The following is a 14,368-nucleotide window of genomic DNA, read 5'->3' as shown; positions in this document are numbered from 1 at the left end:
TCTCTCTCTCTCTCTCTCTCTCTCTCTCTCTCTCTCTCGTAAATTATTCAACATTTCTTCATTGCTCACATCATTTTGCACCAAATCTTCACCATCACATTCATCGACATATTTCATTATTCTCTAACACGGCATAACAAAGCTTTTCTGCCCTCCTCCTCCTCCTCCTCCTCCTCCTCCTCCTCCTCCTCCTCCTCCTCCTCCTCCTCCACACCTGCTCCTCTCACTGTCCAGGTAATCCCCACCTCTGGGAACTCGGATCCCTGCCTCCCCATGTCTCCCTCTCCCCAGTTCCTTGCTGCTCCGTTGGCCACATTGTCCCTCACCATGGTTTTGTGGGGAAGCTTTCACTCCTGCCATGTCCACTTTTATCTACTTGTGTTAGTTTGTCTTTTTTCACTTTTTTTTTTTTCTTGTGTTATCCCTCGGGTGTGGTGTAATGAAGATGATGTGTATTTCCCTATTCCGGCATGTGTTATTCTCTCCTCTCACTTTGTAATGCTCTTAGTGATCGTCTCTCTCTCTCTCTCTATCCTTGTTTTTTCGCTTTTTCTCTGTCCACCCTCCGTGCTTTTTGTCTCTGCACGAAGGGCCGGAGTGGTGCTGGGTATCTCTGTGTAAATGTGTCAGGCTTGACTTTCTGTCGCTCTGCCGGGCTTGGATTGTGTCGTGCTCGTAAGTTTAATCTCGAAAAAATGGATTCTGGGAGGAATGTTTTGCATGTGTGGTTTCATTTATTGATGCTCAGAAAACTTGTGTCTACAGTATAGGTTTTTATTTATTTATTTTATTATTTTTTTGTTCAGATTCTTCATGTAACAAGTGTTGTATGCATTTGTGGTAACTGTTACTTGTACTGGAAGTATGTTCTGTACTGTCCAACGCCCTCTTGTCCAATCTTTTGTTCTTTAATTCTCATTTTTCTTCTCTTGCAGTAACTAAGGAATGGTAATCACGACGTTCCTCCTCCTCCTCCTCCTCCTCCTCCTCCTCCTCCTCCTCTTCTGTAAGGTAAGACATAAGCACCTTCAATTCTATCTTTTCACTCCAAGTTACTAATTACTAATACGTTACGAATTCCTGCCGCTTTTTTAGGGAGAATTTTCTTTATCCACAATCTTCTCGATGTTCAAGTATTTATATCTCCGTCATTGTTGTTTTACGTTCAGATTGCCCCGTAGGAAAGGGAGGGCTTATCTTGTACTTTGTTAATTAAAATACAACTACTCGATATTCACCTGCTTTTCGTTATAAGACAAGTTTTTGTTTTTGCATCTTCATTAAAAATTAGTGTTTCTTAAGTTTCAGTTCTCGGTTTTCTTCATCGTCTTGATCTTCTTTTTACCAGTGATGTGTCGGGGTACGAGTGTGGCTTAAAATGATTGCCCACACTGATGGCACCTCATTACACGCGCTCCTTGCCTCCACTACTTAATAGAGCTCAGGCCGCAAACACTCGGGGACGTGGCGCTTCTCAAAGTTAATGCCCGGTGTAATCAGTGAGATATGAAATTTAATTTACCTGGAATGTTGTTGTTGTTGTTGTTGTTGTTGTTGTTGTTGTTGTTGTTGTTTGTTGTTGTTGTTGTAAAAAAATAATAATGATAATAGTAGTAATAATAATAATAATAATAATAATAATAATAATAATAATAATAATAATAATAATAATGGCATTATTATTATTATTATTATTATTATTATTATTATTATTATTATTATTATTATTATTATTATTATTATTATCATTATTATTATTATTATTTATTTTATTTTTTTATTATTATCGTTATTATTGTTGTTGCTGTTATCATCATCATTACCAATAATATATATATATATATATATCTATATATATATATATATATATATATATATATATATATATATATATATATATATATATATATATATATATATATATATATATATATATATATATCATAATCAGTATTATCATCATCATTACCGCGATATACCATGCCATCATCATCGTCATTTTAATATTTCGTCGAGCAAACCAGCAGTTGTCGAAAGCCGCGCAGACACGTTCAGTCCAACGATTCGTGTTTCAAAGAGAGAGAGAGAGAGAGCGAGAGAGGAGAGAGAGAGAGAGAGAGAGAGAGAGAGAGAGAGAGAGAGAGAGAGAGAGACTCCCCATACCGCAAGTAAGGTTTCCTGTTCTGCACGAAACTTTTTTTTTTTTTTTAAGTTAAATCTCACGGGCGGCCACGTGAGTCCCGCGAGGAAGAGCAGCTCCACCTGGCATGGTAGAGGCTGGCGTGTGACCGAGTAGCGAGCAATATGAGCTTTTTTTTTTTTTTTTTTCGTCACCTGTAAGTACCATGGACACGAAATTGAGGATAAAAATACCATTTAATGATTTCCCAATTCCTGGTGGTTTGATGCATTTCACATCGTATATTCCTGACCAGGGCTGGCTGACAGAATTTTAGAAACTGAGACATGAGGCTGAAAAGCTAATGATGGAGCCTTGTATCGGCGCCGGTTAGTGAGAGAAGTAGCGGGGTGATATCCTGGCAAGTCGGCGTAACCTTCACTGTCTATCCTGAGTGGTTTTCTTGCAATATTACCGGCAGCTGCAGCTCTTGTATAGCCAAGCCTTTACCTTAATAAGCCATTAAAGACCTGTAGGAAGGAGGGCATTTGTCGACAGCTGGAATCTCTGCCAAGGTTAATTAAATTATTATTCTGAGAATTGCATATTTATAAAAAACTTTGTCGGATTGCCTCTTACGGAAGCATCACTTGATGTCACATACAACCTTGGGGTGGAAAGAATGGGTCATCAATTAAGCCTCACTTGGGATACTCGTTTTTGTCGCCAATAACGGACAGCTTTCGCCTGATTCGATATTACCGACTTTTTCCCAAACGATATGTTCAATGCAAGCCTTGACTTCAGCAAGCGTAGCATGTGGTGCAAGATGAAGGAATTAGGATACGTCTTTGTGGGCGGATAATTATCGTTTTGGCACTGAAAAAGAAATGTACATACACACTCACCTCCCCATTCATACACAGAGAAGGAGAGGGAGAGGAAGGGAGAGGGAGAGGAAGGGAGAGGGAGGGAGGAAGGGAGAGGGAGGGAGAGGGAGAGGGAGGGAGAGGGAGAGGGAGGGAGAGGGAGAGGGAAAGAGAGGGAGAGGGAGAGAGAGAGGGAGAGAGAGAGAGAGAGAGAGAGAGAGAGAGAGAGAGAGAGAGAGAGAGAGAGAGAGGGAGAGAGAGGGAGAGGGGGGAGAGAGAGGGAGAGGGAGGTGTTTTTTTTTAATTAAGGATGCTAAAGTTATAACAACATAACAAATAAATAGAGAGAGAGCTTCGAAGCTCAGTGGAGACCTTCCCCCTACCACTCGACAGGTGTACAGTAGGTCCCAACGCCGCTGTGTCGCTAAGGATTTTTCTGTGACAGTGAGTGAACGGTGACTGTTTCCTTTGAGCAGAGGGGTGGGGTGTGTGGCGTGCGTGAGGTCCTAGCCATACACCGCTCTCTACGAGCTCTAAACTCTTTCCGGGATGATAACAGGTGATTAACAACATTGTGAATTAGGCGCGCACGAGTACACACACACACACACACACACATCATTCTGAAGCTTCATCAGTCGTAAATGTAGTGTAGGTGATTTGAATTTGGTTAAACATCATCCAGTGATTTTGAAGTACAGACGACAAAGCCCCACTGCTCAGTGGTCTGTTCATCCTGCAAGACGTAAGCGACATTCGTGTTGCTTCCTAAAAAAAATCATGAGGTATTTAAGGTAATATTGCCACATTTAATTCATTGTCTCAGTTGAAAATCACGTGTCCTATTGGAATGAACTTCATTGTTTAACAGTTAAAAATCATAAAAATCTGTACACATAATGAATGGCTTACAAACTTGGATTTTTCGGAATACTCGTCATCAGACTTTGTTCTGTAGGTGTTCTTTTTCATTAGGGGTTCACTGCTGCTGTGAAATGATATGTCGTACCATAGTACTCTATGTTAATGTGCATAAGCATTATATATTAGTCATAATGTAATGCTGCAGCAACAGATCCGGTAATATATTTCACGAAACATCGACTTATGTAAGACGTATTATTGCCACCATGAAAACAGGCTGTTAAAATAACACTTCTTTCACAAATGTCCCCAGGTCGGACTGCTCTTCTGGCATCAACCCTAAGTGTCTTGACACCCTCCCCTCAACTTTTTCTTCATTAACTTCTGCAACATTCGTGGTCTGTGATCTTATTTTCAATCTGTAGAACACCACCTCTCCTCTACTAAACCTCATCTTCTTTTTCCACACTGAAACACAGGTGTCTGAGGCAACTGACAGTAGCCCCTTTTCTGTTCCCTCCTACTTTCTCTGTCCTCATTTTCAATCCAAAACTGGATGTTGCGTTTATGTGCGCAACGACTTAATCTGCTCTCATGCCCACGCTCTTGAATCTTCTTAGTTTTCCACCATCTGGCTACGACTACAGAGTCACTCTCAAACTAAATTTATCTGTGTTGTATACCTCTCATCCAACTCCTCTGACTATAAGAAATTCTTTGATTACTTAACTTCCAAAGTGGAGCACATTCTCACTCTCTTCCCTGTTACTGGGATCTCCATTCTTAGAGACTTCAATGTTCACCACTAGCCTTTAATTTTGCTGTCCTCCATGACCTAGAGCAACTGGTGCAACACCCTACTCGTATTTCTGACCGTCTTGGAGATACGCCCAATATTCTTGATCTTTTCCTAACCTCTAATCCTTCTGCTTATGCTGTTACCCTCTCTTCTCCGTTGGGCTCCTCCGATCGCAATCGCATATCTGTATCATGTCCTATTGCTCCAATCCCTCCTCAGGATACCCCTGAACGGAGATGCCTCTGGCGTTTTGCCTCCGCCAGTTGAGGGAACCTGAGGATTTTCCTTGGAATGACTACTGCTTCCGTGTCAGAGACCCGTCTCTGTGTGCCGAGCTCAAAACAGAAGTGATAGTGTCTGGCATGGAGGCATACATTCCTCACTCTTTCTCTCAACCTAAACCTTCCAAACCTTGGTTTAAACACAGCCTGTTCTCGTGCTATACATGATAGAGGCGGCCCACAAAAGGTACTTGAATCAGAATCTCATGCGCCTTATATTTCTGCCTGGAACCATTCCAAATCTGTTCTCCAACTAGCCAAAAACTCCTTCATTAATAGAAAGTGCCAAATTCTTTCAAGATCTAACTCTCCCCGTGACTTCTGGCACCTAGCCGAAAACATCTCCAGTAACTTTGCTTCTTCTTTCCCTCTTTATTTCATCCACATGGGACCACTGCTATCACATCCATCTCTAACGCTGAACTTTTCGCTCAAATCTTTCCTGAAAACTCTACCTTGGACTACTTCATGCCACCTATTAAAATTCTTTGCATTGATGTTTTCTATGCCCTCGCTGGCCTAAACCCTCGGAAGGCTTATGGACCTGATGGGATCCCTCCTATTATTCTCCGAAACTGTGCCTCCGTGCTTGCACCTTGCTTAGTCAAACTCTTTCAACTCTGCCTGTCAACATCTGCCTTTCCTTCTTGCTGGAAGTTTGCCTACATTCAGCCTGTTCCTAAAAAGGGTGACCGTTCAAATAACTCAAACTACCGTCTTATTGCTTTAATTTCCTGCCTATCTAAAGTTTTTTTTTTTATCTATCCTCAACAAGAAGATTCCTAAACATCTATCACTTCACAGCCTTCTATCCGATCGAGAATATGGATTCCGTCAAGGCCGCTCTACTGGTGATCTGGCTTTCCTTACTGAGTCTTGGTCATCCTCTTTTAGAGATTTTGGTGAAACTTTTGCTGTTGCCTTAGACATACGAGTATCAAAACCTTTTGATATAGTCTGGCACAAAGCTTTGATTTCCAAACTACCCTCCTACGGTTTCTATCCTTCTCTCTGTAACTTCATCTCAAGTTTCCTTTCTGTCCATTCTGTTGCTGCTGTAGACGGTCACTGTTCTTCTCCTAAATCTATTAACAGTGGCGTTCCTCAGGGTTCTGTCCTGTCAACCACTCTCTTCCTGCTATTCATTAATGATCTTCTAAACCAAACTTCTTGCCCTATCCACTCCTACGCTGATGATACCACCCTGCATTTTTCTACGTAGACGTCCAACCCTTCAGGAAGTGTGTGTGTGTGTGTGTGTGTGTGTGTGTGTGTGTGTGTGTGTGTGTGTGGGGCCGCGCCACATTTCCTACGCCACATTTCCTACAGGACACATCAAATACAAATTAAGCAGTTTTTAGAGTAGTGACATATTTCCTACAGAGATACAGCATATCTCCTACACGCAGTAGGTGTAGGAAATACGCTGGGTATCAAGTTGTTATGTAGGAAATGTGCCTGACACTTGTTTTTGTGTAGGAGCTGCGGCAGTATGGTGCATCCGGCATAACTCCTACATTTATACTGTCATATCTCCTACAAGTAAAAAATATGATTGTAAAAACTGGAAGGCACATGAATTAAAATGGCACTTTTTATTTTTCAGTAAAACTTACATATATAAAATATGGCATTACAATGATATTTTTTTTCATTTCTCACTAAAACGTACGTATATATATAAAAAAAAAATTACTATGGCACATTTTAAACGTAAACTTCAAGCCTGTCTTGAATGGCAGTACGACAAGTGGGACATGTTGCCGGGTTGTTAGCATCTGCTGCTGATACAAGGATAGTTATGCAATCTGCACAGAAGGAGGCATGTCGGCAGGGCAAAAGAACAACTGTCCTTTCCCTTCGCCTTAAGCAGATGCTGCACCGAAGTTCGGGAGGAACATCTTGAGTACCAGCTGCGTTGTCAGGGCCTTGATGCTCATCCCCACTTTCATCAGCACTGTCTCCAGGAAGTTGAAATGCTGAAACAGAGCTATCAAATGTGTAAGCGACAGCATTAATGTATTGGGTTAATGTGTATGTGCCATTCTGTAATTGTTCTTTCAAGTTCTGCCTGCGCTCAATGTTTCTGACAAACTTCTCCTTTTTCTGACGAGTGATGTCCAAGCCAGCATCCACACGTTCAATGTCCTTAGTTGTGTCTGTTATCAGATTATTCAGATGTGTGAGGAAAGTGTAAATGTTTGGCTTGTGCTGGCGGACAATGGCTTTCAGTCTGCTGTGGTACGACTCTGCATCATTGTTAGTTCCACGAGAAAATTCGAAGACAGATAACCGTTGTGGAGTGACTTTTCGAATCCAGTACTCTGTGATGTAGGTTTTGAATGCAGTAATTTTTGGCTGGGAATGATCATTCAAGTCAAAATTTTCTTGGAACAGAGAGTCAACTGCTTCATGCATCTGGTTGGCTGGCACATAAAAAATTCCATTCCTTAATTGTGGTCATCAGTGGTACCAGGGTTAGAGAATAAAAAATAATTGCCAAATGACCACTTCCCTGATCTGTGACGACAGATCTGAAGTTTACGTTAAAGGCCTGGGCCTCTAAGCTTTCTAGAATGTTGGCGCACTCCTCTGCAGTGTGTGGTTGCCTCGGTTGAATTCGGCGCTTGGCTCGAAGCATGCTTCGCTCTACAGATGAGAAAGACACATCTGCTCCATGTTGGTGATGTCTTGTTACCCGCCTGAAGATCTCGGAGTTGCTGGTAGAGCCCACATCCTCAGCAGCCTTCATCTTGAGAGTGTTCCTCAGATCTGTTGCAGCATAGTCGGATGATTCATGGTTGTGACCTTGCGTTGCTCTGATGACACCAGTTGTCTGTAAAATATAACTGCTTAATAATTCGAACAACACCTAACACCACCATCATCACCAGTGACTCTGCCAGTGATCTCCATCGTTTTAACGGAAAACCTTTAGCAGTGAAGTTGATTAAATCTTACCAAACTCCTGGTCTATAACATTTTACAACTGTTCTTACCTCCGACAATACGGCTCTTCCTCCACAGTTGGGGTGATGAATGCAACGCAGGTATAGTTTGTTGTTTCTTGCCACATTTCGGAGGTACCGGAATCCAGAGTTGTCTTTGTAAACCACTGCATTGAAGCGGATGTTCCCCTCAATACTAGCCATGCTTGGTCCAGGCGCAATCGAGTACAATAATGCCGTCTGTCCCGTCGAATGGAGAAAAAAATACTGCTGGGTCGAGACTAAACTCGACCCATGATGTCTGAATGTGAACGATACTACGCCGAACGGATGTATAACAACTTATCTACTTGTTGACTAGTCAAGGTCGGCAGGAGTGTACTGAGCCAGAAGCTCCGAGTGCAGAGGCGCCAAGCTAGGGGGTGCGCCTGTAGGAGCAATGTAGGAGATGTGACAACATATTATTGTGTGTAGCAGATATGCTGTATCCTTGTAGGATATGTGACAGAACAGGTTTTTGAGTGTAGGAGGTATGCTGTATCTCTGTAGGAAATATGGCATTACTCTAAAACTGGTGTATTTAAAGGATATTTGACCTGGAGGGTAGTCATTTTATGTGTAGGATATATGACGGATACTTGTTTTTGTGTAGGAAATATGACCATCTATGTGTAGGATATGTGGCAGTACTCCAGTTATTGTAGGCTTGTAGGAGAAGTGACTACGCCCCGTGTGTGTGTGTGTGTGTGTGTGTGTGTGTGTGTGTGTGTGTGTGTGTGTGTGTGTGTGTGCGTGTGTGTGTGTGTGTGTGTGTGTGTGTGTGTGTATATATATATATATATATATATATATATATATATATATATATATATATATATATATATATATATATATATATATATATATATATATATATATATATATATATATATATATATATAAAGTGCAGTGAAGCTGGATTGTTGACATGCTCATATAAAGTCCGTCAATAAAAGGTGAAGAGTGAGGGATAAGTTCCCAGTCTCTACTCAGTCAAAAAGTGGCCAGGATCAGAGAAGGAGGCTTTCAGACTGCAGCAAGTGACAATCATTGCTGCTCCTTGCTGAGGCGCACCACGAAGCGATGGCACCACGCGTGATTGTGTGCGTGTGTGTGTCTGTGCGTGTGTGTGTAATATATATATATATATATATATATATATATATATATATATATATATATATATATATATATATATATATATATATATATATATATATATATATATATATATATATATATATATATATATATATATATATATATATATATATATATATATATATATATATATATATATATATATATATATATATATATATATATATATATATATATATATATATATATATATACGAGTATATATATATATATATATAAGATGGTCAAGTTAGGAAAGTCGTGGCACGCTTGGTCAGTTCCTTCCATCTTGGTCCCCATCTTACTCCCTTCCGTCATTGGTGCAAACACTTCACTCTTAATAAAAGCTTCCCCACAAGCTCTCTCTCCCTCGTGTTAACAGCCCTCGCCCTCTTTATTAAGTTTTCTTTGGCCACTACTTTTATAAGTTCTCTTACGCGTGACTCCTCTCTGTCACACTAAGGAATTCATTCTGTACCGCCTGAAAGATCTTAGTAAGCATGACCTTTGTGGGGCAATTTCTTACCAGTGAGGCTGCCTTTGGGCCGAGCACGAAATGGAGTCGCCGCGAGGTAGGTCCGGCAGTGGGTAAATACAGGTGCAAGGGAATTCATCTGCCGTGTGTGTTTTACCTCGCGACAGGTGTCCACTGGATCCATCAGTTATTGCCTTTCTGTAATTACTGGGAAATGAAAAAATAGTAGAGAAAGAGGAATGATTTTAGTCGTAATTCTCTTGTTTAATGCGGAAATTAAATTGGTCTCCTTCACAATAACGATAAATTTTACCAGCAATTAATTCTACGAACTTACGGACGGTCACGCTCGCGTAAGACTTGCTCATGATAAATCGCCTTCGTCAGCGTCACAAAATCCCTCCTCTTTGCTTGAATGTATCGTAGCTTTGAATCTGGACAGTCGGAGGCGTGTGATGGGGGTGCGGCTTGTGGCTGTGATGGCCCCCGCTGCGGTGACAGTTACCGCCGCTGTGAACGGACGCGGTGTGCAGCGCTTGAAGAGTGACGAGAGGGGAGAGCTGTGAAGCCTAAAGAGTCGACCAGTCAGTCTCTCTCTCTCTCTCTCTCTCTCTCTCTCTCTCTCTCTCTCTCTCTCTCTCTCTCTCTCTCTCTCTCTCTCTCTCTCTGTGTGTGTGTGTGTGTGTGTGTGTGTGTGTGTGTGTGTGTGTGTGTGTGTGTGTGTGTGTGTGTGTGTGTGTGTGTGTGTGTGTGTGCGCGCGTTTGTGTCCTGCAGTATATTGATATCACATACACGAATATCACTCGCTTTATTCACTCAGCCTGTGGACACCTCATCAGCACAGCGCAGGTAAATACCCATCTGAGTTAGGCGCGTGAATGAGGGTGGGAAGGGGGAGGGGCGCAGCAACAGACAAGGCTCAATGCATTTCCCCTCATTACAGCGACTAATGGTGCGCTACTTTTTTTTTTTATTTCTTTTGACTTAGTGCAGAAATTTTCGTGTACAGTACAAGGACCGTATTGATGCAGACCTGAGGTGCATGTGTTTGGAACCAATGGATGGTGAAGACTTCGCTCACTACGCCACGGTGAGGATTACGTATTAAGACTATTAATTGTATTTTAATACATTTCCATGTTTTATGTAAGTGAATATCAATAAGTTTTAAAGCTTGCACAGCATAGTTGAAACCTGACAGGTTTTTCCTGTAATTACTGATGGATTCTGTAAATCATTTTAATTTGAATATCGCAATACACTTTTAAGTATTATTAATGGTCATCTGACTTGATTAGCATCAGTACCTGCATCTGGCTCTTGCTCATTTAAAGCTTGCGCTGTGTGTGTGTAAAGAGCCGGGGCGCCTCTCACCGCCGCCTGCCGCCGCCACGCTGCTAACAATAAACTAACACCCGAACGCCTACGTACCAATGTTTTCGCATTCAGAGAAAAAGTGGAGGAAGAAACAACTGTTATTTACCTAATACTACGATTTTCACCACTTAAGGACAACACATGTTACTCGTGTGAAATTTGTTGAGTGCTTCGATAAATTAAAAGCTGTCAAACATACCTAGTTATTTATTTTTTTAGACCTTTATGCATTCTGGATGATTTCATGAAACTGTTTCTTTCTCTCTCTCTCTCTCTCTCTCTCTCTCTCTCTCTCTCTCTCTCTCTCTCTCTCTCTCTCTCTCTCTCTCTCTCTCTCTCTCTCTCTCTCTCTCTCTCTCTCTCTCTCTCTCTCTCTCTCTCTCTGTGTGTGTGTGTGTGTGTCGAAGAGAACCGTAATGCTCTATAAATGGAAGTCTCAGAAACAAAGATGACTGTGTACATTATTACCACCTACTATTAATGAAAATTAATTTATTGCAGGAATAATTGTTAATGTAGATATGAATGCATAAGCTAAAGGTGTTGTTTTCTCACATTTTTTTCGGTACTTCTTCCCCACACACTGAAGGCAGTTATAGATACACACACGCACCCACCCACCCACACACACACACACACACACACACACACACACACACACACACACACACACACACACACACACACACACACACACACACACACACACACATACACACACACATACACACACACACACACACACACATATATATATATATATATATATATATATATATATATATATATATATATATATATATATATATATATATATATATATATATATATATATATATATATATATATATATTTATTTATTTATTTATTTATTTATTTATTTATTTATTTATTCATTTATTGTGCACAACTTCTGTACCTTGAAGTAGGTACTTCAGGAGAGAAAAAAAAAATCGAATCACATTCAGTGCAAGAAAACTTGTTTCCGTTTTATTTTATAGTCTGCCTTGAGTTGGCAAACACTTACTGTTAATATTTTCCAGTATCGCAGACTAACTTGGAAACTCGAGCCAATAGTCTTAGCATCAGTTGCAGTTGGAGTTGCCTCTCAAGCTGCTGAGTCTTCGCGATGGACTAAAGTTTTACGTCTCGGCTAAGCCATTTTCTCCTTATATTCCCCCGAGAGTTCCGTCTCGTGCTGCGGACCGGAAAATTAACCCAGCAAATCAGCGGCCTCTCCAGGCTCTGTAAATATTCATTAATGAAGTGAATTAATGTTTGTTAACAAGGAAATCTTTCACTGTAATTACAATTCTGTTAATGTGGAGTAATATATTTCCTAGTTGCAGTAATGCGTAGCTCTGCCGCGCCTCAGCCACACTGATTATTAATCATATCAAGCATTTCTCGCCCCCATCACATCACCTGATTGGTTCATTAGTGGGCTTATCATGTAATTGGCTCATTAGTGGCGTGATACAACCCCGGGTGAGACCCTCGCTGCCCTTCCCCCGCTTTGCCCCGTACCCCAGACTGTAGGCGGTCCCGACGAGAACTGGGTGCGCCAGAGTGGCTCCTATAGCGGGATAGTCGTAACGGACACTACTGGACAGCCCATATACCAATATTACAAAGGGAGTTTTCTCGTTCCCATAACAGTATACAGTACGTTTTTTTTATTTTTTTATTAAATAACCTTATATTAACAGTACAGAGGTGTACTGCTTTGCACCAAGGGTGATCAGGCAGGATCAGTGTTTGAGTTGGACAACATTTCCATGATAGGAGTGGATCGCGTGGTGGTTCTAACTGGCCTTTCCTGGAATACAAGAAAGTAAAGGAATGGAGATGAGGATGTTGGGTTTGTGCAGCCACGAAATGAAAACAGCTGGTGGCGGTGCAGAGTGGGGCGGTGCCGTGCCAGGCGGGGAAGGGACAGTCCCTCATCCCCAACATTTCCGTTGTGATGGCCTTCTTCCCGCTATTCTTTTCTCGTCTCGAACCATAATATTCTCATCACGCTGCAGCCTCCCGCATGCGTTGCCCGGTGGCGCAGTGCCCTCCTGCACGGGCACACTCGCCACAGATGAACTTTCTTGCTCTGAAAATGTGTTCTAACAGGCGAGGTTCTGGGATAGAGGGAGAAATAACAACTTTGTGGAGCACACGCAATCGATCCTTAAAGAGAAGTTTTGTGTCCAGCGGGTACATAAGATGGCGAACATGAAGTACTAGGTTTTTTTTTAGTTTTCAGTTGGATCAGAGACGTGGCATGATCAGACCTCTCCTGCAGGATCATTATGAACGAGGGTACAAGTAAAGATTCTTAGCAGCTGCAACTTCCCCGCCTTCACCGCCCCTTGGCCTTCAGCTGACTGACCCACGCGGGAACTTACGTTGTCACCGGTATTAGACGTGGCGTGACAAGCGTCTTTACCCATTGCTGTCCTGTCACTATAATTATTGGTGGGAATGTGGGCGCCTCAATAATTTCGAAATAAACCCGGGTAGGAATTCGTGATATCACAACACCTACAATTAAAACAAAACGTGTAACCTAAAACCATTAACCTGAGACATGTATCCAGGTGTGGTAATACTTTAGGGAGGGAGGGAAGCAGCAGGCCCTGGTGGTGGTGGTGGTGCTGGTGGTGGTGGTGGTCATCCTCCTCGAGGCCTTTGTTTGGCACCCGCACCTACCTGTGGTCCATCAATACTGTCTCACCTGTCTGCATCTCTAATTAGTGATCTGGGCATCCAATACGTCAAAATCGCCTCCTCCTCCTCCTCTTCCTTTCATTATCATCTATCTTTACTTATTACTCATTTTCCTTTCTAATGACAAGATCGAGCTAGCCTTCAAATCATCTACATGTACTCCTCAGCGTATGCGTTTCCTCACCATTTCTTTCTGTTTTTTGTTTTCGATGTTTTTAGTTTGATTTACTATTCCTGTGTCCTCTGCACGCACAGATCCATGTAGGGGCCGAGAATCTCTTAGGTATGCGTTATGGTGTGTGTGTGCGTGTATGTGTCACTTTGTTTCAGCTATCCCATTATGGTGGTCTTGGTCTGGTATATAGATAGATACTTTATTTTTATTGTTATTATTGTTGGTGTTGTTGATTTTTGTTGCTGTTTTTATGATATTTCTTTCTGTTACCAAATGAATATGAAGTCAGAAAGCACGTAAGAAGTGTGTAGTGTTGGCGTTTCTTTCTGATTTATGATTCTCAAATCTGTTGCTTCCAATGAATGTGGTCATCCCAAATTCTTACTGAGAATGTCCGCCGATGGAGGAAAAGATGCTGTCTTGCACTCTCACTGGCTGTGGCTATGTGGGCAGCAGGGCATCGTAATCAAGCAGGTAGTCTAATTACTAGCAGTTTGTTAATTTGCTATTATTGTTATCTCCTCCTCCTCCTCCTCCTCCTCCTCCTCCTCCTCCTCCTCCTC

The 14,368-nt window shown here is 41.6% G+C and overlaps 1 protein-coding gene and 1 long non-coding RNA gene across 2 annotated transcripts in view; one reads left to right on the top strand and one right to left on the bottom strand.

Annotated features, from left to right (window-relative positions):
* LOC135101440 (uncharacterized) overlaps positions 1-1,016 on the top strand; it is a 204,395-nt gene extending 203,379 nt beyond the window's left edge. Inside the window, exon 6 of the long non-coding RNA XR_010269274.1 lies at positions 936-1,016. This is a non-coding gene — a long non-coding RNA (uncharacterized LOC135101440). The remainder of the gene's footprint in view (positions 1-935) is intronic.
* Positions 1,017-7,342: 6,326 nt separating this feature from the next.
* Positions 7,343-8,632, bottom strand: LOC135101048 (uncharacterized). Its single transcript, XM_064004622.1, has 2 exons — positions 7,932-8,632; positions 7,343-7,768 (listed from the first exon to the last, which is right to left on the bottom strand). The coding sequence occupies exons 1-2, from the start codon at positions 8,082-8,084 to the stop codon at positions 7,343-7,345; spliced, it is 579 nt and encodes a 192-aa protein (XP_063860692.1). The 5' UTR covers positions 8,085-8,632.
* Positions 8,633-14,368: the final 5,736 nt, after the last annotated feature.

The sequence above is a fragment of the Scylla paramamosain genome, chromosome 6 (assembly GCF_035594125.1).
Source record: "Scylla paramamosain isolate STU-SP2022 chromosome 6, ASM3559412v1, whole genome shotgun sequence".
Classification (NCBI taxonomy): Eukaryota; Metazoa; Arthropoda; class Malacostraca; order Decapoda; family Portunidae; genus Scylla; species Scylla paramamosain.
Note: the sequence above shows the minus strand (reverse complement) of the source record. Positions and strands in the feature narration are given on the sequence as shown.